At 42.4% G+C, this 21,498-nt stretch overlaps 1 protein-coding gene across 3 annotated transcripts in view; it reads right to left on the bottom strand.

The window, feature by feature from the left end:
- Window positions 1-1,095: 1,095 nt before the first annotated feature.
- The window catches only part of LOC142184109 (uncharacterized), a 43,320-nt gene continuing 22,917 nt past the window's right edge, over window positions 1,096-21,498 (bottom strand). The window contains exons 6-9 of one of the 3 annotated variants that reach the window (XM_075258817.1): window positions 6,464-6,568; window positions 5,396-5,611; window positions 2,976-3,138; window positions 1,096-1,905 (exon numbers count right to left, since the gene is read on the bottom strand). In XM_075258817.1, the coding sequence (XP_075114918.1) occupies window positions 1,275-1,905; window positions 2,976-3,138; window positions 5,396-5,611; window positions 6,464-6,568 (1,115 nt within the window). In that variant the 3' untranslated portion in view covers window positions 1,096-1,274. Of the gene's footprint in view, window positions 1,906-2,975; window positions 3,139-5,395; window positions 5,612-6,463; window positions 6,569-19,523; window positions 21,416-21,498 lie in introns of those variants that run through there. The other 2 variants (XR_012711800.1, XM_075258816.1) reach the window with 2 other exon arrangements.

The raw sequence follows: 21,498 nt of genomic DNA, 5'->3' as shown, positions 1-21,498 counted from the left end.
CACTGGTCTAGGTGTAGAGGACGTCCCCTTGTCACTGGTCTAGGTGTAGAGGACGTCTCCTTTTTACTGGTTTAGGTGTAGAGGACGCCCCCTTGTCACTGGCCTAGATGTAGAGGACGCCCCCTTGTCACTGGCCTAGGTGTAGAGGACGTCTCCTTGTCACTGGCCTAGGTGTAGAGGACGTCCCCTTGTCACTGGTCTAGGTGTAGAGGACGTCCCCTTGTCACTGGCCTAGGTGTAGAGGACGTCCCCTTGTCACTGGTCTAGGTGTAGAGGACGTCCCCTTGTCACTGGTCTAGGTGTAGAGGACGTCTCCTTGTCACTGGTCTAGGTGTAGAGGACGTCTCCTTGTCACTGGTCTAGGTGTAGAGGACGTTCCCTTGTCACTGGTCTAGGTGTAGAGGACGTGTCCTTGTCACTGGTCTAGGTGTAGAGGATGTCCCCTTGTCACTGGTCTAGGTGTAGAGGACGTCCCCTTGTCACTGGTCTAGGTGTAGAGGACGTCCCCTGACACATGGACACACTGACTGTGCTGGGTTCCTGCAGCTTAAGTCACATTCACTTGGGTAGGAACTGATCTGCAGTAACTCAGCACGGCCACTACATAGAGAAGAGCGCTATCTGCCTGACCAGCAGGGGTCTTAGGTGTGGGATCCCCACTTATCTGATACTGGTGGTCTGTCCTAAGGATAGGTCATCAGTAATGTATAATATTATCAGATGATTGTCAGCTCTTGTTCTGCATCGGCCGGCGACCTAAAGACACCACCAAACCCCTGATACAGAAAAAAGAGAATTGCCACTTTGGAAATCCAACAGCCTGATCCTTCCCTTCCCCAATAACTGCTATGGGGGCAAAACTGAGACCTCCCAAAGCCTTCTTTAATCCCTGCGAAACCCACTAGGATCAGCCGACCCCAATGAAATTAGCAGGTTTGGCAGAGATTAAAGGGATTTTCTTGGCAGACTATTCTAATCGAGTTAGAGATTTCCCAAAAGCATAACCCAATCCTAGCATAATAGTATACTGACGTCTATAGGGTTAATCTATGGCCACGTCCAAATAATGAGGCTAAACAGGAATTGTTCCTCAAAAGTTGTTTTACTTAGGCCCCGTGTCCTGTAACACTGGGAGGCGTGCCAATACTGAATGGGGGAGGGGAGGTGCTGAATTGAAGTTTACCTATAAGAAATGTCAGGGTGATATAAATAACAATGTAAAAAAATAATATATATAGAAAAATATACATTATACAGACGCAAGGGCTGCTTGGCTACAGGTCAAAGTAATATGGAGAGTCTCTATGACTTTGTGGTGAAGGGTTTATCGAGGAGGAGGATGAAGACGGAGAAGAATATGGCTGAGGACCTCGAGTGAACTCGTGTTCTTGCGAGTTATGGAGAGTCTTGGAGACTGCGGGTTTGCGTGAGGGTTTCGGAGACTTTGAGTGCTGGTGTCTCTGGGATGGTTTCCATGTGGATTGTGGTGGGATCTGAGTGGAGTTCTTACTACGGCCATGTGGAATGGGGGGCAGTGGTCCCATGAACCGTTTCACCACGTGCATCATGCTCAGCTGCATATCGATTTTCCTTTCATCGGGAACTTTTTTGACGAAAGGCAGTAGACTCCTCAGAAAAATCTCGTCTGAGTCGTTTTTCTCCTCGGTTTTCTTTTTGAGGGTGTTCATGACGTTTAGCAGATGTGTTTCCCACTCGCTCTCTGACGTGGTCACAGCTTTTTTCCTGTGTCTTTTTGGTGCTGGTGAGGCTGGTACAGGGGCCGGTGCTGCTGGCGGCAGCGGCGGCGCGGGGCTGGCTGATCGTTCTATGTCGATGGGCTGCAGAATTTCTACAGCTTCCCTGTTATTGCAGGAGGACGTGGTGGTTGCGCTGTCTCCGAAGGAGCTAAATGAAGATTAAAACAAAGAGATCTGTAAATGAGGTGGAAATAAAAGGAGTTGTAATAGAGCGAACCTCTCCTAATGTTATTGTGATCTGTGGGAGTGATGACGATATTACAGCCAATGGAGAAGGTTATTGGGGAAAATACAACTAAGATAAGATAAGATAATCCTTTACTAAGCAGAGGCTCTAGGACCCTCTCGGACATGGCGGTATACAGACTCTGTATAGTATCCTGGGGCACATTTGCCCACAAATGCTGGGCCTGTAGTTCCTCACAGGTTGGTGAAGCGACGCCCCAAAGGGTCCTAGAAATGCTAGAGTGCTCGTGGGGACCTTATTGGGAAAGCAGTGTGTGTGTGAGGGTGAGCATTATCCTGCTGGTGCCAGTGGTGAGCCCTACTATGGTAGATGTCCTGTACATATCACTGAGCTGTTAGTGTCCTCGTATCACTACTAGGGGGGACTGATAACTCCCCACATCATCACTCCAGCAGGGGGCAGTATGAAGCGCTCACCACAAGGCCTCCATATTTGCACTTGTTGCTAAAGACAATCCAGTCCAAAGCAGTTCAGGTTTCTCATTTATGACATCGCTGTAAACAAAGGTGACGGTAGCTGGCTGTCAATGGCAGGACATGTAACGGACTCCATGACACCAAATCTCCCTCTGTCAAGCACCGAGACCTGGTCTAGGCTGACACAGGGGTGTAATGAAGGCGATACCTGTGTCTGGATGGTGGACAAGGAAACTATGGGAGCTGCTTCTGCTTGTTGGTCGATCACATTATTCTCCCTAGCGGTGGTCTGTCTGGAGCGTCTGCCACCTGTAGCCATGTATACGTGCCCTCATGTAAGAACTAGATGGCGAACAATTTGTCATAACGACCATCCTGCTTCTCTGTGTCCAATGCCCCCTCCCAAGTCTGATCTCTCACCAAGAGCTAGTTCATCAGGCTCTCCAGTAATCGTGTGTTCCTTCTAAATCTTTGGTTTTCCAGTGTGGGGTGTCCTATCAGGAGAATGTTATTGGTGTCTGGGCCGCCATATGGAGCTTAGTTGGTGTCACTTACTCTCGTAGCTTCATGGTGGGCTCTAAGAACAGCAGCCCTTCATAGTGAACGTATTTCCTCCTCCGATTTGTCGGAATACCGCTCCTCTCCAGCTTCTTCTGCAGGGTCAGTTCCCTCCTGAAACAATCTTTCAGAGATCTCCACCGCGTCTGGATTTCTTTGGCTATGGACGGGATAAGGATATGGCAGAAGAGCAGATAGTTACAGAGGGCCGGTCCACTCTCCTGACATGGCGGCTATAATAGAAGCTTCCTCATCAACTAACAATGCTGCAGAATCTTCTCATAGGACTCTCTCCTGGGCCGCTCCTCTACTAGAAATGTATGAATAGATTGACAACTGGGTGTTACCATTCCCCTTGTCAAAGAGGGTTTGTCCTGACACAGTGTGGATGTGCTAGCAATGATCAGACCGTGTAGGGACATGACAACTGATAACAGTCACTTGTCCAATTATTCCTATACAGGAGGAGTAAACGGAGCACAGAACAATGCAGAGATCAAAGTACAGAAGACTTATGGAATAAGGAATAGAACCGCAGATTATTATACAGACAGCCTGACTTTACTAAGAACTAACTGCCTACAGGGAGTCTGTCACCAGAACCAGCATATCACCCCAGCCCTGCAGATAGATAGGTTACTGTCACCAGACCCAGCATATCACCCCAGCCCTGCAGATAGATAGGTTACTGTCACCAGAACCAGTATATCACCCCAGCCCTGCAGATAGATAGGTTACTGTCACCAGTACCAGCATATCACCCCAGCCCTGCAGATAGATAGGTTACTGTCACCAGAACCAGTATATCACCCCAGCCCTGCAGATAGATAGGTTACTGTCACCAGAACCAGCATATCACCCCAGCCCTGCAGATAGATAGGTTACTGTCACCAGACCCAGCATATCACCCCAGCCCTGCAGATAGATAGGTTACTGTCACCAGACCCAGCATATCACCCCAGCCCTGCAGATAGATAGGTTACTGTCACCAGACCCAGCATATCACCCCAGCCCTGCAGATAGATAGGTTACTGTCACCAGACCCAGCATATCACCCCAGCCCTGCAGATAGATAGGTTACTGTCACCAGAACCAGCATATCACCCCAGCCCTGCAGATAGATAGGTTACTGTCACCAGAACCAGAATATCACCCCAGCCCTGCAGATAGATAGGTTACTGTCACCAGAACCAGCATATCACCCCAGTCCTGCAGATAGATAGGTTACTGTCACCAGAACCAGCATATCACCCCAGCCCTGCAGATAGATGGGTTAGTGTCACCAGAACCAGCATATCACCCCAGCCCTGCAGATTGATAGGTTACTGTCACCAGACCCAGCATATCACCCCAGTCCTGCAGATAGATAGGTTACTGTCACCAGAACCAGCATATCACCCCAGCCCTGCAGATAGATAGGTTACTGTCACCAGAACCAGCATATCACCCCAGCCCTGCAGATAGATAGGTTACTGTCACCAGACCCAGCATATCACCCCAGCCCTGCAGATAGATAGGTTACTGTCACCAGACCCAGCATATCACCCCAGCCCTGCAGATAGATAGGTTACTGTCACCAGTACCCAGAGTATCTATTTACAAGGCTGGAGTGATATGCTGGTGCTGGTGACAGTAACCTATCTATCTGCAGGGCTGGGGTGAAATGCTGGTTCTGGTGACAGTAACCTATCTATCTGCGGGGCTGGGGTGATATGCTGGTTCTGGTGACAGTAACCTATCTATCTGCAGGGCTGGGGTGATATACTGGTTCTGGTGACACTAACCTATCTATCTGCAGGGCTGGGGTGATATGCTGGGTCTGGTGACAGTAACCTATCTATCTGCAGGGCTGGGGTGATATGCTGGGTCTGGTGACAGTAACCTATCTATTTGCAGGACTGGGGGGATATGTAGATTCTGGTGACAGTAACCTATCTATCTGCAGGGCTGGGGTGATATGCTGGTGCTGGTGACAGTAACCTATCTATCTGCGGGGCTGGGGTGATATACTGGGTCTGGTGACAGTAACCTATCTATCTGCGGGGCTGGGGTGATATGCTGGGTCTGGTGACAGTAACCTATCTATCTGCGGGGCTGGGGTGATATGCTGGTTCTGGTGACACTAACCTATCTATCTGCAGGACTGGGGTGATATACTGGGTCTGGTGACAGTAACCTATCTATCTGCAGGGCTGGGGTCATATACTAAGTTCTGGTGACCCTTCTGGTGCCAGGTTGGGCACTATGCAACATTCCATTCATTTCAATAGTTGAAACACAGTCACCCTAATTTATATGGTCGCTGGCCATCCCACCAGTCGGACCCTTACCGATCAGTTAGCTATCCCTTATTCTTAGCGTTGGACCCAGGGTGCGATAGTCTGCAGAGGTCAAAACAACTATTAGAAAAAGATCACCTTTGAGATTTTTCTCTTTTTCACTACATAGATTCCAGTCTGGAACGACAACAGTGCAGATCTCATCCCAGGCTTTCTTCTTCTTGTAGCGGTCAGCATAGGAAGGCACTTTGGGGTCATACAGCTCAGGACGATCGTGCACCATCTGAATCAGCTGATCAATGTCGATGGCCATTTTGGAAGACATCCTGTGGACCTTCATCTCTTTCTCTCTTCCTGACTCGTCATGTGTAACGAAAGGAAAAACGTTGTTACGTAACTGTCACCAAATCACATTTCCTCTAGGATGATCATTCCTAAGAGGGTTCATCTCTATAACATATGTGTAAGACTGGTAGGCACCAATTGCATAATTCAATCACTTCTGAGGAGCCATTCACATGGCGAAAAGTCAAGAGGAATTGGAGGCAGTCTTCCACCGCAGATTCCTCTCCACTTTCCAGCCGTGTGTTCCTCAGCAGAACGCCAAAAAGTCCACAGCAAAATCAAGCAGGGGTCTTCTTTTTTCATCATAAAAGGGGGCTCTGCTTCCATATTCACCTATCACTCAGGGGAAGGGGGTTGCTCGATATTATTTATATCTATATATTTTGGGAATATTCCTTAGGTTCAGGTGGCTACCATGTGTAGGTATGATATGTCCAGCAAGTGATGCCCAATGTTCTTAAAGTCCAGGCATACCAAAGATTATATAACACAACCTTCCACCGATGCATCATTTGGGGTACTTTGGGAGTGGCATGGACGATGTTGTAGACATGTTTGTTTCCCCCTCCATACTCTTGTATGTGGATGGTTATGAAACATGAATTATGACATACATGTCTTTGATGTCAAGCTGAGAGCAGCAGCCGGCCTGACTGATAGGGAAGTCACAAACATAATGATATGTAAATTAGATGGCTGTCTGCACTAAATTAACATCCTGCTTAACTTTTAACCTGTATCCTGGATTGTGAATTGAGCGGCACTCAAACTCAAACTCATAACTAAACTCATCACAGTGACTATTATCAAAGTTCTGAACATGTATTGGGTAGGGAAACATTTTCCAGTTGTTGCACCTACCTGCACTAGTCTGTGGGCGGCTTCCTATAACTATAGGCGGCTGGTAATCCATCCCATAAGGCTGATCCTCTTCTTCCTCCTCTTTAATCTTCACTACAATATAATCTGTCAAAAACAGGGACAAGGTGATTACTGGGGACACATGAAGCATAACGTGGCAGGTATACAGATCACATGACCATGATTTTGACCACGCTTCCCAGCAGACACGTCATGAGGAAAGGTCTTAGTGTAAAAATGGACACCGCTTACGATGTGACAACAGTCTGGTGCAAAAATCCGGGGACAAAGGCAATAAAGAAGAATAAAGTCAGACAAAAACACCTGCAAAATTGGCAGTATTACATGAGTCACTGTGATTTCTCAATTCTGTAATAAACTTTCTAAATTAGCCCAATATTCCAATCCAATGATCCATTCATAGTCAGCAGTATAGCACATGGCAATGTTATGCATGTTACATGTCTAAATATATGTATACTGTGGTATATATGGGGGCAGGGGATTTATTCATAGTGATATATATGGGGCAGGGGATTTATTCATAGTGATATATATGGGGCAGGGGATTTATTCATAGTGATATATATGGGGCAGGGGATTTATTCGTAGTGAAATATATGGGGCAGGGGATTTATTAGTAGTGATATATATGGGGCAGGGCATTTATTAATAGTGATATATATGGGGGCAGGGGATTTATTCATAGTGATATATATGGGGCAGGGGATTTATTCATAGTGATATATATGGGGTCAGCGGATTTATTAGTAGTGATATATATGGGGGCAGGGGATTTATTCATAGTGATATATATGGGGCAGGGGATTTATTCATAGTGATATATATGGGGGCAGGGGATTTATTCATAGTGATATATATGGGGGCAGGGGATTTATTCATAGTGATATATATGGGGCAGGGGATTTATTAGTAGTGATATATATGGGGGCAGGGGATTTATTCATAGTGATATATATGGGGCAGGGGATTTATTAGTAGTGATATATATGGGGGCAGGGGATTTATTCGTAGTGATATATATGGGGCAGGGGATTTATTAGTAGTGATATATATGGGGCAGGGCATTTATTAATAGTGATATATATGGGGGCAGGGGATTTATTCATAGTGATATATATGGGGCAGGGGATTTATTCATAGTGATATATATGGGGTCAGCGGATTTATTAGTAGTGATATATATGGGGGCAGGGGATTTATTCATAGTGATATATATGGGGCAGGGGATTTATTCATAGTGATATATATGGGGGCAGGGGATTTATTCATAGTGATATATATGGGGCAGGGGATTTATTAGTAGTGATATATATGGGGCAGGGCATTTATTAATAGTGATATATATGGGGGCAGGGGATTTATTAGTAGTGATATATATGGGGGCAGGGCATTTATTAATAGTGATATATATGGGGCAGGGGATTTATTAGTAGTGATATATATGGGGGCAGGGGATTTATTAGTAGTGATATATATGGGGCAGGGGATTTATTAATAGTGATATATATGGGGGCAGGGGATTTATTCATAGTGATATATATGGGGCAGGGGATTTATTAGTAGTGATATATATGGGGGCAGGGGATTTATTAGTAGTGATATATATGGGGCAGGGGATTTATTAATAGTGATATATATGGGGCAGGGGATTTATTCGTAGTGATATATATGGGGCAGGGGATTTATTAATAGTGATATATATGGGGGCAGGGGATTTATTAATAGTGATATATATGGGGGCAGGGGATTTATTAATAGTGATATATATGGGGCAGGGGATTTATTCATAGTGATATATATGGGGGCAGGGGATTTATTAGTAGTGATATATATGGGGGCAGGGGATTTATTAGTAGTGATATATATGGGGCAGGGGATTTATTAGTAGTGATATATATGGGGCAGGGGATTTATTCGTAGTGATATATATGGGGCAGGGGATTTATTAATAGTGATATATATGGGGGCAGGGGATTTATTAATAGTGATATATATGGGGGCAGGGGATTTATTAATAGTGATATATATGGGGCAGGGGATTTATTCATAGTGATATATATGGGGGCAGGGGATTTATTAGTAGTGATATATATGGGGGCAGGGGATTTATTAGTAGTGATATATATGGGGGCAGGGGATTTATTAGTAGTGATATATATGGGGCAGGGGATTTATTCATAGTGATATATATGGGGGCAGGGGATTTATTAGTAGTGATATATATGGGGGCAGGGGATTTATTAATAGTGATATATATGGGGGCAGGGGATTTATTAGTAGTGATATATATGGGGGCAGGGGATTTATTAGTAGTGATATATATGGGGCAGGGGATTTATTCATAGTGATATATATGGGGGCAGGGGATTTATTAGTAGTGATATATATGGGGGCAGGGGATTTATTAATAGTGATATATATGAGGCAGGAGATTTATTAGTAGTGATATATATGGGGGCAGGGGATTTATTAATAGTGATATATATGGGGGCAGGGGATTTATTCATAGTGATATATATGGGGGCAGGGGATTTATTAGTAGTGATATATATGGGGGCAGGGGATTTATTAATAGTGATATATATGGGGCAGGGGATTTATTAATAGTGATATATATGGGGCAGGGGATTTATTCATAGTGATATATATGGGGGCAGGGGATTTATTTATAGTGATATATATGGGGGCAGGGGATTTATTCATAGTGATATATATGGGGGCAGGGGATTTATTCATAGTGATATATATGGGGCAGGGGATTTATTAGTAGTGATATATATGGGGCAGGGGATTTATTCATAGTGATATATATGGGGGCAGGGGATTTATTCATAGTGATATATATGGGGGCAGGGGATTTATTAATAGTGATATATATGGGGGCAGGGGATTTATTAGTAGTGATATATATGGGGGCAGGGGATTTATTAGTAGTGATATATATGGGGCAGGGGATTTATTCATAGTGATATATATGGGGGCAGGGGATTTATTAGTAGTGATATATATGGGGGCAGGGGATTTATTAGTAGTGATATATATGGGGCAGGGGATTTATTAGTAGTGATATATATGGGGGCAGGGGATTTATTCATAGTGATATATATGGGGCAGGGGATTTATTCATAGTGATATATATGGGGTCAGGGGATTTATTCATAGTGATATATATGGGGGCAGGGGATTTATTAATAGTGATATATATGGGGCAGGGGATTTATTAATAGTGATATATATGGGGGCAGGGGATTTATTAATAGTGATATATATGGGGCAGGGGATTTATTAGTAGTGATATATATGGGGCAGGGGATTTATTAATAGTGATATATATGGGGCAGGGGATTTATTAATAGTGATATATATGGGGCAGGGGATTTATTCATAGTGATATATATGGGGGCAGGGGATTTATTAATAGTGATATATATGGGGCAGGGGATTTATTCATAGTGATATATATGGGGCAGGGGATTTATTCGTAGTGATATATATGGGGGCAGGGGATTTATTAATAGTGATATATATGGGGCAGGGGATTTATTAATAGTGATATATATGGGGGCAGGGGATTTATTCATAGTGATATATATGGGGCAGGGGATTTATTAGTAGTGATATATATGGGGCAGGGGATTTATTCATAGTGATATATATGGGGGCAGGGGATTTATTCATAGTGATATATATGGGGCAGGGGATTTATTAGTAGTGATATATATGGGGGCAGGGGATTTATTAATAGTGATATATATGGGGCAGGGGATTTATTAGTAGTGATATATATGGGGCAGGGGATTTATTCATAGTGATATATATGGGGGCAGGGGATTTATTCATAGTGATATATATGGGGGCAGGGGATTTATTAATAGTGATATATATGGGGCAGGGGATTTATTAATAGTGATATATATGGGGCAGGGGATTTATTAGTAGTGATATATATGGGGCAGGGGATTTATTCATAGTGATATATATGGGGCAGGGGATTTATTAGTAGTGATATATATGGGGCAGGGGATTTATTCATAGTGATATATATGGGGCAGGGGATTTATTCATAGTGATATATATGGGGCAGGGGATTTATTCATAGTGATATATATGGGGGCAGGGCATTTGTTCATAGTGATATATATGGGGGCAGGGCATTTATTAATAGTGATATATATGGGGGCAGGGCATTTATTAGTAGTGATATATATGGGGGCAGGGGATTTATTAATAGTGATATATATGGGGGCAGGAGATTTATTCATAGTGATATATATGGGGGCAGGGGATTTATTAATAGTGATATATATGGGGGCAGGGCATTTATTAATAGTGATATATATGGGGCAGGGGATTTATTCATAGTGATATATATAGGGGCAGGGCATTTATTAATAGTGATATATATGGGGGCAGGGCATTTATTAGTAGTGATATATATGGGGCAGGGGATTTATTAGTAGTGATATATATGGGGCAGGGGATTTATTAGTAGTGATATATATGGGGGCAGGGGATTTATTCATAGTGATATATATGGGGGCAGGGGATTTATTAATAGTCATATATATGGGGGCAGGGGATTTATTAATAGTGATATATATGGGGGCAGGGCATTTATTAGTAGTGATATATATGGGGGCAGGGCATTTATTAGTAGTGATATATATGGGGCAGGGGATTTATTAGTAGTGATATATATGGGGGCAGAAGATTTATTCATAGTGATATATATGGGGGCAGGGGATTTATTCATAGTGATATATATGGGGGCAGGGGATTTATTCATAGTGATATATATGGGGGCAGGGGATTTATTCATAGTGATATATATGGGGCAGGGGATTTATTCATAGTGATACAGTCCTATGAAAAAGTTTGGGCACCCCTATTAATCTTAATCATTTTTAGTTCTAAATATTTTGGTATTTGCAGCAGCCATTTCAGTTTGATATATCTAATAACTGATGGACACAGTAATATTTCAGGATTGAAATGAGGTTTATTGTACTAACAGAAAATGTGCAATATGCATTAAACCAAAATTTGACCGGTGCAAAAGTATGGGCACCTCAACAGAAAAGTGACATTAATATTTAGTAGATCCTCCTTTTGCAAAGATAACAGCCTCTAGTCGCTTCCTGTAGCTTTTAATCAGTTCCTGGATCCTGGATAAAGGTATTTTGGACAAACAATTCAAGTTCAGTTAAGTTAGATGGTCGCCGAGCATGGACAGCCCGCTTCCAATCATCCCACAGATGTTCAATGATATTCAGGTCTGGGGACTGGGATGGCCATTCCAGAACATTGTAATTGTTCCTCTGCATGAATGCCTGAGGATTTGGAGCGGTGTTTTGGATCATTGTCTTGCTGAAATATCCATCCCCGGCGTAACTTCAACTTCGTCACTGATTCTTGAACATTATTCTCAAGAATCTGCTGATACTGAGTGGAATCCATGCGACCCTCAACTATAACAAGATTCCCGATGCCGGCATTGGCCACACAGCCCCAAAGCATGATGGATCCTCCACCAAATTTTACAGTGGGTAGCATGTGTTTTTCTTGGAATGCGGTTTCTTTTTGGACGCCATGCATAACGCCTTTTTTTATAACCAAACAACTCAATTTTTGTTTCCAAAATGAAGCTGGCTTCTCCAAATGTGCTTTTGCATACCTCAGGCAACTCTATTTGTGGCGTACGTGCAGAAACGGCTTCTTTCTCATCACTCTCCCATACAGCTTCTCCTTGTGCAAAGTGCGCTGTATAGTTGACCGATGCACAGTGACACCATCTGCAGCAAGATGATGCTGCAGCTCTTTGGAGGTGTCTGTGGATTGTCCTTGACTCTTCTCACCATTCTTCTTCTCTGCCTTTCTGATATTTTTCTTGGCCTGCCACTTCTGGGCTTAACAAGAACTGTCCCTGTGGTCTTCCATTTCCTTACTATGTTCCTCACAGTGGAAACTGACAGGTTAAATCTCTGAGACAACGTTTTGTATCCTTCCCCTGAACAACTATGTTGAACAATCTTTGTTTTCAGATCATTTGAGAGCGGGCTGTCCATGCTCGGTGACCATCAAACTTAACTGAACTTGAATTGTTTTGTAGAAAGAAATGGTCCAAAATCCCTTCATCCAGGATCCAGGAACTGATTAAAAGCTACAGGAAGCGACTAGAGGCTGTTATCTCTGCAAAAGGAGGATCTACTAAATATTAATGTCACTTTTCTGTGGAGGTGCCCATACTTTTGCACCGGTCAAATTTTGGTTTAATGCATATTGCACATTTTCTGTTAGTACAATAAACCTCATTTCAATCCTGAAATATTACTGTGTCCATCAGTTATTAGATATATCAAACTGAAATGGCTGCTGCAAACACCAAAATATTTAGAACTAAAAATGATTAAGATTAATAGGGGTGCCCAAACTTTTTCATAGGACTGTATATATGGGGGCAGGGCATTTATTAATAGTGATATATATGGGGGCAGGGGATTTATTCATAGTGATATATATGGGGCAGGGGATTTATTAGTAGTGATATATATGGGGCAGGGGATTTATTAATAGTGATATATATGGGGCAGGGGATTTATTCATAGTGATATATATGGGGGCAGGGGATTTATTAATAGTGATATATATGGGGCAGGGGATTTATTAGTAGTGATATATATGGGGGCAGGGGATTTATTAGTAGTGATATATATGGGGCAGGGGATTTATTAGTAGTGATATATATGGGGCAGGGGATTTATTCATAGTGATATATATGGGGCAGGGGATTTATTCATAGTGATATATATGGGGGCAGGGGATTTATTCATAGTGATATATATGGGGGCAGGGGATTTATTAGTAGTGATATATATGGGGGCAGGGGATTTATTAATAGTGATATATATGGGGCAGGGGATTTATTAATAGTGATATATATGGGGCAGGGGATTTATTAATAGTGATATATATGGGGCAGGGGATTTATTAATAGTGATATATATGGGGCAGGGGATTTATTAATAGTGATATATATGGGGCAGGGGATTTATTAATAGTGATATATATGGGGCAGGGGATTTATTAATAGTGATATATATGGGGCAGGGGATTTATTCATAGTGATATATATGGGGGCAGGGGATTTATTAATAGTGATATATATGGGGGCAGGGGATTTATTAGTAGTGATATATATGGGGGCAGGGGATTTATTCATAGTGATATATATGGGGGCAGGGGATTTATTCATAGTGATATATATGGGGGCAGGGGATTTATTCATAGTGATATATATGGGGGCAGGGGATTTATTAATAGTGATATATATGGGGCAGGGGATTTATTAGTAGTGATATATATGGGGCAGGGGATTTATTCATAGTGATATATATGGGGCAGGGGATTTATTAATAGTGATATATATGGGGCAGGGGATTTATTCATAGTGATATATATGGGGCAGGGGATTTATTAGTAGTGATATATATGGGGCAGGGGATTTATTCATAGTGATATATATGGGGGCAGGGGATTTATTCATAGTGATATATATGGGGGCAGGGGATTTATTAGTAGTGATATATATGGGGCAGGGGATTTATTAGTAGTGATATATATGGGGCAGGGGATTTATTCATAGTGATATATATGGGGCAGGGGATTTATTCATAGTGATATATATGGGGGCAGGGGATTTATTAATAGTGATATATATGGGGCAGGGGATTTATTAATAGTGATATATATGGGGCAGGGGATTTATTAATAGTGATATATATGGGGCAGGGGATTTATTCATAGTGATATATATGGGGGCAGGGGATTTATTAATAGTGATATATATGGGGGCAGGGGATTTATTAGTAGTGATATATATGGGGGCAGGGGATTTATTCATAGTGATATATATGGGGGCAGGGGATTTATTAATAGTGATATATATGGGGGCAGGGGATTTATTAGAAGTGATATATATGGGGGAAGGGGATTTATTAATAGTGATATATATGGGGGCAGGGGATTTATTAGTAGTGATATATATGGGGCAGGGGATTTATTCATAGTGATATATATGGGGCAGGGGATTTATTAATAGTGATATATATGGGGCAGGGGATTTATTAGTAGTGATATATATGGGGGCAGGGGATTTATTAATAGTGATATATATGGGGGCAGGGGATTTATTAATAGTGATATATATGGGGGCAGGGGATTTATTAGTAGTGATATATATGGGGGCAGGGGATTTATTAGTAGTGATATATATGGGGGCAGGGGATTTATTCATAGTGATATATATGGGGCAGGGGATTTATTAATAGTGATATATATGGGGCAGGGGATTTATTAGTAGTGATATATATGGGGCAGGGGATTTATTAGTAGTGATATATATGGGGGCAGGGGATTTATTCATAGTGATATATATGGGGCAGGGGATTTATTAATAGTGATATATATGGGGCAGGGGATTTATTAGTAGTGATATATATGGGGGCAGGGGATTTATTAATAGTGATATATATGGGGGCAGGGGATTTATTAGTAGTGATATATATGGGGCAGGGGATTTATTCATAGTGATATATATGGGGCAGGGGATTTATTCATAGTGATATATATGGGGGCAGGGGATTTATTAATAGTGATATATATGGGGGCAGGGGATTTATTAGTAGTGATATATATGGGGCAGGGGATTTATTCATAGTGATATATATGGGGGCAGGGGATTTATTAGTAGTGATATATATGGGGGCAGGGGATTTATTAATAGTGATATATATGGGGCAGGGGATTTATTCATAGTGATATATATGGGGCAGGGGATTTATTAGTAGTGATATATATGGGGCAGGGGATTTATTCATAGTGATATATATGGGGGCAGGGGATTTATTAGTAGTGATATATATGGGGCAGGGGATTTATTAATAGTGATATATATGGGGCAGGGGATTTATTAATAGTGATATATATGGGGGCAGGGGATTTATTAATAGTGATATATATGGGGGCAGGGGATTTATTAGTAGTGATATATATGGGGCAGGGGATTTATTAGTAGTGATATATATGGGGCAGGGGATTTATTCATAGTGATATATATGGGGCAGGGGATTTATTCATAGTGATATATATGGGGGCAGGGGATTTATTAATAGTGATATATATGGGGCAGGGGATTTATTAGTAGTGATATATATGGGGCAGGGGATTTATTCATAGTGATATATATGGGGGCAGGGGATTTATTAGTAGTGATATATATGGGGGCAGGGGATTTATTCATAGTGATATATATGGGGGCAGGGGATTTATTAGTAGTGATATATATGGGGGCAGGGGATTTATTAGTAGTGATATATATGGGGGCAGGGGATTTATTCATAGTGATATATATGGGGCAGGGGATTTATTAGTAGTGATATATATGGGGCAGGGGATTTATTCATAGTGATATATATGGGGCAGGGGATTTATTCATAGTGATATATATGGGGCAGGGGATTTATTCATAGTGATATATATGGGGGCAGGGGATTTATTAATAGTGATATATATGGGGCAGGGGATTTATTAGTAGTGATATATATGGGGCAGGGGATTTATTCATAGTGATATATATGGGGGCAGGGGATTTATTAGTAGTGATATATATGGGGCAGGGGATTTATTAGTAGTGATATATATGGGGGCAGGGGATTTATTCATAGTGATATATATGGGGGCAGGGGATTTATTAGTAGTGATATATATGGGGGCAGGGGATTTATTCATAGTGATATATATGGGGCAGGGGATTTATTAGTAGTGATATATATGGGGCAGGGGATTTATTCATAGTGATATATATGGGGCAGGGGATTTATTCATAGTGATATATATGGGGCAGGGGATTTATTAATAGTGATATATATGGGGGCAGGGGATTTATTCATAGTGATATATATGGGGCAGGGGATTTATTCATAGTGATATATATGGGGCAGGGGATTTATTCATAGTGATATATATGGGGCAGGGGATTTATTCATAGTGATATATATGGGGCAGGGGATTTATTAGTAGTGATATATATGGGGCAGGGGATTTATTAGTAGTGATATATATGGGGGCAGGGGATTTATTAGTAGTGATATATATGGGGCAGGGGATTTATTAATAGTGATATATATGGGGGCAGGGGATTTATTAGTAGTGATATATATGGGGCAGGGGATTTATTCATAGTGATATATATGGGGCAGGGGATTTATTAATAGTGATATACATGGGGGCAGGGGATTTATTAATAGTGATATATATGGGGGCAGGGGATTTATTCATAGTGATATATATGGGGCAGGGGATTTATTTATAGTGATATATATGGGGGCAGGGGATTTATTAATAGTGATATATATGGGGGCAGGGGATTTATTAATAGTGATATATATGGGGGCAGGGGATTTATTCGTAGTGATATATATGGGGGCAGGGGATTTATTCATAGTGATATATATGGGGCAGGGGATTTATTCATAGTGATATATATGGGGGCAGGGGATTTATTAATAGTGATATATATGGGGCAGGGGATTTATTCATAGTGATATATATGGGGCAGGGGATTTATTCATAGTGATATATATGGGGGCAGGGGATTTATTAGTAGTGATATATATGGGGCAGGGGATTTATTAGTAGTGATATATATGGGGCAGGGGATTTATTAGTAGTGATATATATGGGGCAGGGGATTTATTAATAGTGATATATATGGGGCAGGGGATTTATTCATAGTGATATATATGGGGCAGGGGATTTATTCATAGTGATATATATGGGGGCAGGGGATTTATTAATAGTGATATATATGGGGCAGGGGATTTATTAGTAGTGATATATATGGGGCAGGGGATTTATTCATAGTGATATATATGGGGGCAGGGGATTTATTAGTAGTGATATATATGGGGCAGGGGATTTATTAGTAGTGATATATATGGGGGCAGGGGATTTATTCATAGTGATATATATGGGGGCAGGGGATTTATTAGTAGTGATATATATGGGGGCAGGGGATTTATTCATAGTGATATATATGGGGCAGGGGATTTATTAGTAGTGATATATATGGGGCAGGGGATTTATTCATAGTGATATATATGGGGCAGGGGATTTATTCATAGTGATATATATGGGGCAGGGGATTTATTCATAGTGATATATATGGGGCAGGGGATTTATTAGTAGTGATATATATGGGGCAGGGGATTTATTAGTAGTGATATATATGGGGCAGGGGATTTATTAATAGTGATATATATGGGGCAGGGGATTTATTAATAGTGATATACATGGGGGCAGGGGATTTATTAATAGTCACGTTTCCTACACCAGTCTTAGTTTCCCCGCTTATATGAGGGGACCCCAATTTACAAAGAGGCTCGGGCCTCTCAATAGTCCGGACTCACCCTTGGAGGTCCTGGGCACCTACAAGGGGCTGCTGGAGATTTCACCTAGAACTTTTGATAGTTTTAGTGTTGTGTGTTATAATGAATCTAATTGGTCAAAATATCCCCACCCCCAACCTGCCCAAAAAGTGGGGAGCGAGGCAGAAAAGGGAAAGTATCAGATCTTTGTCACAAATGAAGACCATGTGCCAAGGAAGCACCACTGTCTTGGTGTATGCACTTTAGGACATTCCCCCTTGCTCTGTAATGTCCTATCTAAGGGCACTTTCTAGCAGTATTATGCCGCTATATGGCAGCAGCAGTGTGCAGTTATACACCACAATTTGCCTCCATATTCGGCTGCTTTCATTATTGAATGCTGACATCCGTGTCCTCAGCTTTTACAGCTGGTTGCCTAGGTTAGAGACCTGTTCTCAGGTTGGGATGATGACTCAGTCCCGGCTAGTTTCTCTTTAATCCCTCTGTCTGCAGTGTAACCTATAGCAGGGGCCGCTAATGCAGTGAGTGTGCCGAGTGATATTTGTAGGGGTGCTGACCCCTACAGGAGAGTTCTAGAATGCACAACGTAACTGTAGCCAACTGCTCGATTAAACTCTCATTTCAATGTGATCCTTTTCTGTCTCTTTTGTGCAGACGTCTCTTCTCTGGTGGATTTGACTTTTGGCTGAACACAAGGCAGAGGGAGATCTGCAGCACCGCCACATCCTCAGTATTCATACACAGCAGCCAGAATTCTAGAGTGCCTTCTAGAGTCTAGAGCAGGGGTAGGGAACCTTCGGCTCTCCAGCTGCTGTGAAACTACAACTCCCAGCATGCTCCATTCACTTCCATGGGAGTTCCCAGAACAGCAAAGCAAGTTGCATGCTGGGAGTTGTAGTTTTGCAGCCGCTGGAGAGCCAAGGTTCCCTACCCCTGGTCTAGAGGAATAAAAACTGCTGTTGGTTGATTCTCTCACGCGACAGAATTGTGCAGGACATAGATAGAGAAGTACTGACATGTACTGATGTGAATAAAGAGCTTTGGTTGTGTTACAAAGCTTATTCTGTAACTTTCTTTACTGTCTGCACTTTATGCTCACTCCCCCTCCCCTCTCCATAGACTTCTATAAAGGTGTAATCGGAGTCATGTGACCTGCAGTCTGTCTGGAGACCGCGATTTTCACAGTGAAAGGCAGTTTAGCAGGGGGAGAGGGACCTGATAAGAGCACAAACAGGGATTTCTGATGAGATCTATTACAAGTATCTTATCATCTGAACTGTTCATTTATGCAGTTTGTTCAAATGTCTGCACTTACAATCCAGGTATCTTTGTATCCCAGCCGTACACTCCTAGATCTCAGTATATAGACATTGCCATCCCCTACACCACAGCGAACACAAAGCACTTCATAGATCGAGTGCTTTTCACTTGTTTCTTAACAGATCACAGACACGGGTCTTAGTACTGCAATACTTGTTTTACTGAATAAAATGCATACAAAGAGTATTAAAGAATATAAAACAGGTTAGTGACATAAAACAACAGAATATAAACTAACCCACCCTCTTTTTTTTTTGCTCCCCAAAAAAAAAAAAAAAAAAAAAAAAAAAGGGTTTTGTTTAATTCAATGCGAACTCCGGGGGAAATTTATCAAACGTCGCGCAAGGAAACTTCCAACAAGATCTCTAAGAACTATAAGATGGATTCTGCCTGGTTCATCTATGGACTCGATTTGATAAATTCCCCCTTTTGGGAAGGGTTGTATGAAATTGAAAAAAAAAAAAAAAATTGTACTTTGCTTCAGGTCAGATAATGGAGCGTAAAAGCCGCCAGACACGTTACAGCAAAATCTGGCAAATCCAATGATTTCATGTGGGCCAGCCGACCATCTTATCTGTATGCGACTGTCTCAATTTTTCATCGTTCATGGGGAAGAGACGGATTGGCATGTTCAATTTCACACCTCACCATTGTGTTCTTGGGGTAGACAAGCCGCCAGGTGTCTGCCAGTCTTAGGGGCCATTCACATGGCGAAGAGGAATTGAGGATCACTGCTTCTCCATTTTCCGGCTCCCCGACGCAGTTCAGACAAGGGTCGATAGTTGATCAGAAGAATTTTTTCAGCATCCTGCTTTGATTTACGTCACATGTTGAATAGAATAAGAAACAGGTTCAGGGTGAAATTTAGTGCCAATTCTGAGATACGATCAGTCTTAAAATCAGCATCAGATCTCTCTGTGTGAACATACCCTTACCCTATTTTCTGGAGGAATCGGGACAAATAAGGTGTATGGCACCACAAGTCTGTCGTTGCACATCTGTGCTCCACTATCGGGAACGGAGTCTATTGTGCCTTAATCCACCCCCATTCTTGGAGTCAGGCACACGACCATTGGAAATGGGACAATTTCCACAGAACACAGCAAGGAAGGTGAGGGAGCCATTTCTGTTAACCCTTATTGGTGCAGCACATGCAATGTTAATAGCTACTTTATTAGTACTAACCATTCTTTATCTCCTATGCAAAGTCAACTATAAATATCCATAAAAATATAAAATGTACCCCAATGTAACAAAGGGTTAATTTAAATCTAAAAACCTGGGAGGGGAGGATGGGGAGGAGGAAACGTTCATGGGGGAGGACTGATGGGACTCAGGAGAGCAGGAGTCAGTATAGGGAGGATGAGTGCGGGTCGGAGGCCCATAAATAGGCAGATGGTGGGAATGACTGGGGGAAAGGGTTGTGGGTTGAATATGGGAGGGGGAGGACACAGAATTATAGGAGGGAGCAGAGTTATGGGTGGTATGACCTGACGGATGATGTGACTGGAAGGGATAGCTCGATTTATGGCCATAGCCTGAAGACTGTCTGGACTGAGGAAGGTGCTGACGGTGAGAGGAATTAGAAGAGGATGGTGGATAAGAAGCATAGGCGGAGGCCGTCGTCTTGGAAGTAGCGGGGCCATAGCTAGGCTGACTTGTTAACTGGTAAGCAGACACAGGCACGGAGGACTCAACACGCTTTGGTTGAGCCGTACAGGTAGGCCGCGCCAGCTTAACCTGACCCAGTAAGCCAAGGAGCTGTTCTGGATTGTTGGGTGGAGTGAAGCCCTCTATGAGGGTCTGGATTGCAGTGCGCAGCCGCAATCTCCATCCCTGAGGGACTTGTCTTATGTAATGTCCAAGGCTGCGGCAGAACGCATCTTCCGGATCTTCCTCAAGATTTTTCTGAACTAACTCTAGCACTTGGCTATCAAAGCTTTCTGCAGTACTCAAGCTAGGAAGAGTTTTTTTGTTCTTCCTCCCTAGAAGCCGAGGCGGTGGCGTTTGCTGCAAGGTAGAAGTGGTGTTGGCGGGCGGTTCTATGCGGGTGTCAGGTGCGGCCACGGCTGGCCTTGCCGAGGTCACTTCAGGCTCCAATTCTACAGTATGGGGTTCCCGGGATGGTTTGACGTCTGTCTCTCCTCCAGCTTTGGTAACTGCACTAGAGTAACAAATAAAAAAAAAAAATTCTTCAATAAAAAAAAAAATGACAAAAAGGGACAAAGAAAACAAGTGACAAAAACA

The sequence above is a fragment of the Leptodactylus fuscus genome, chromosome 11 (genome assembly GCF_031893055.1).
Source record: "Leptodactylus fuscus isolate aLepFus1 chromosome 11, aLepFus1.hap2, whole genome shotgun sequence".
Lineage (NCBI taxonomy): Eukaryota > Metazoa > Chordata > Amphibia > Anura > Leptodactylidae > Leptodactylus > Leptodactylus fuscus.
This window is presented reverse-complemented; position numbering and strand designations above follow the sequence as displayed.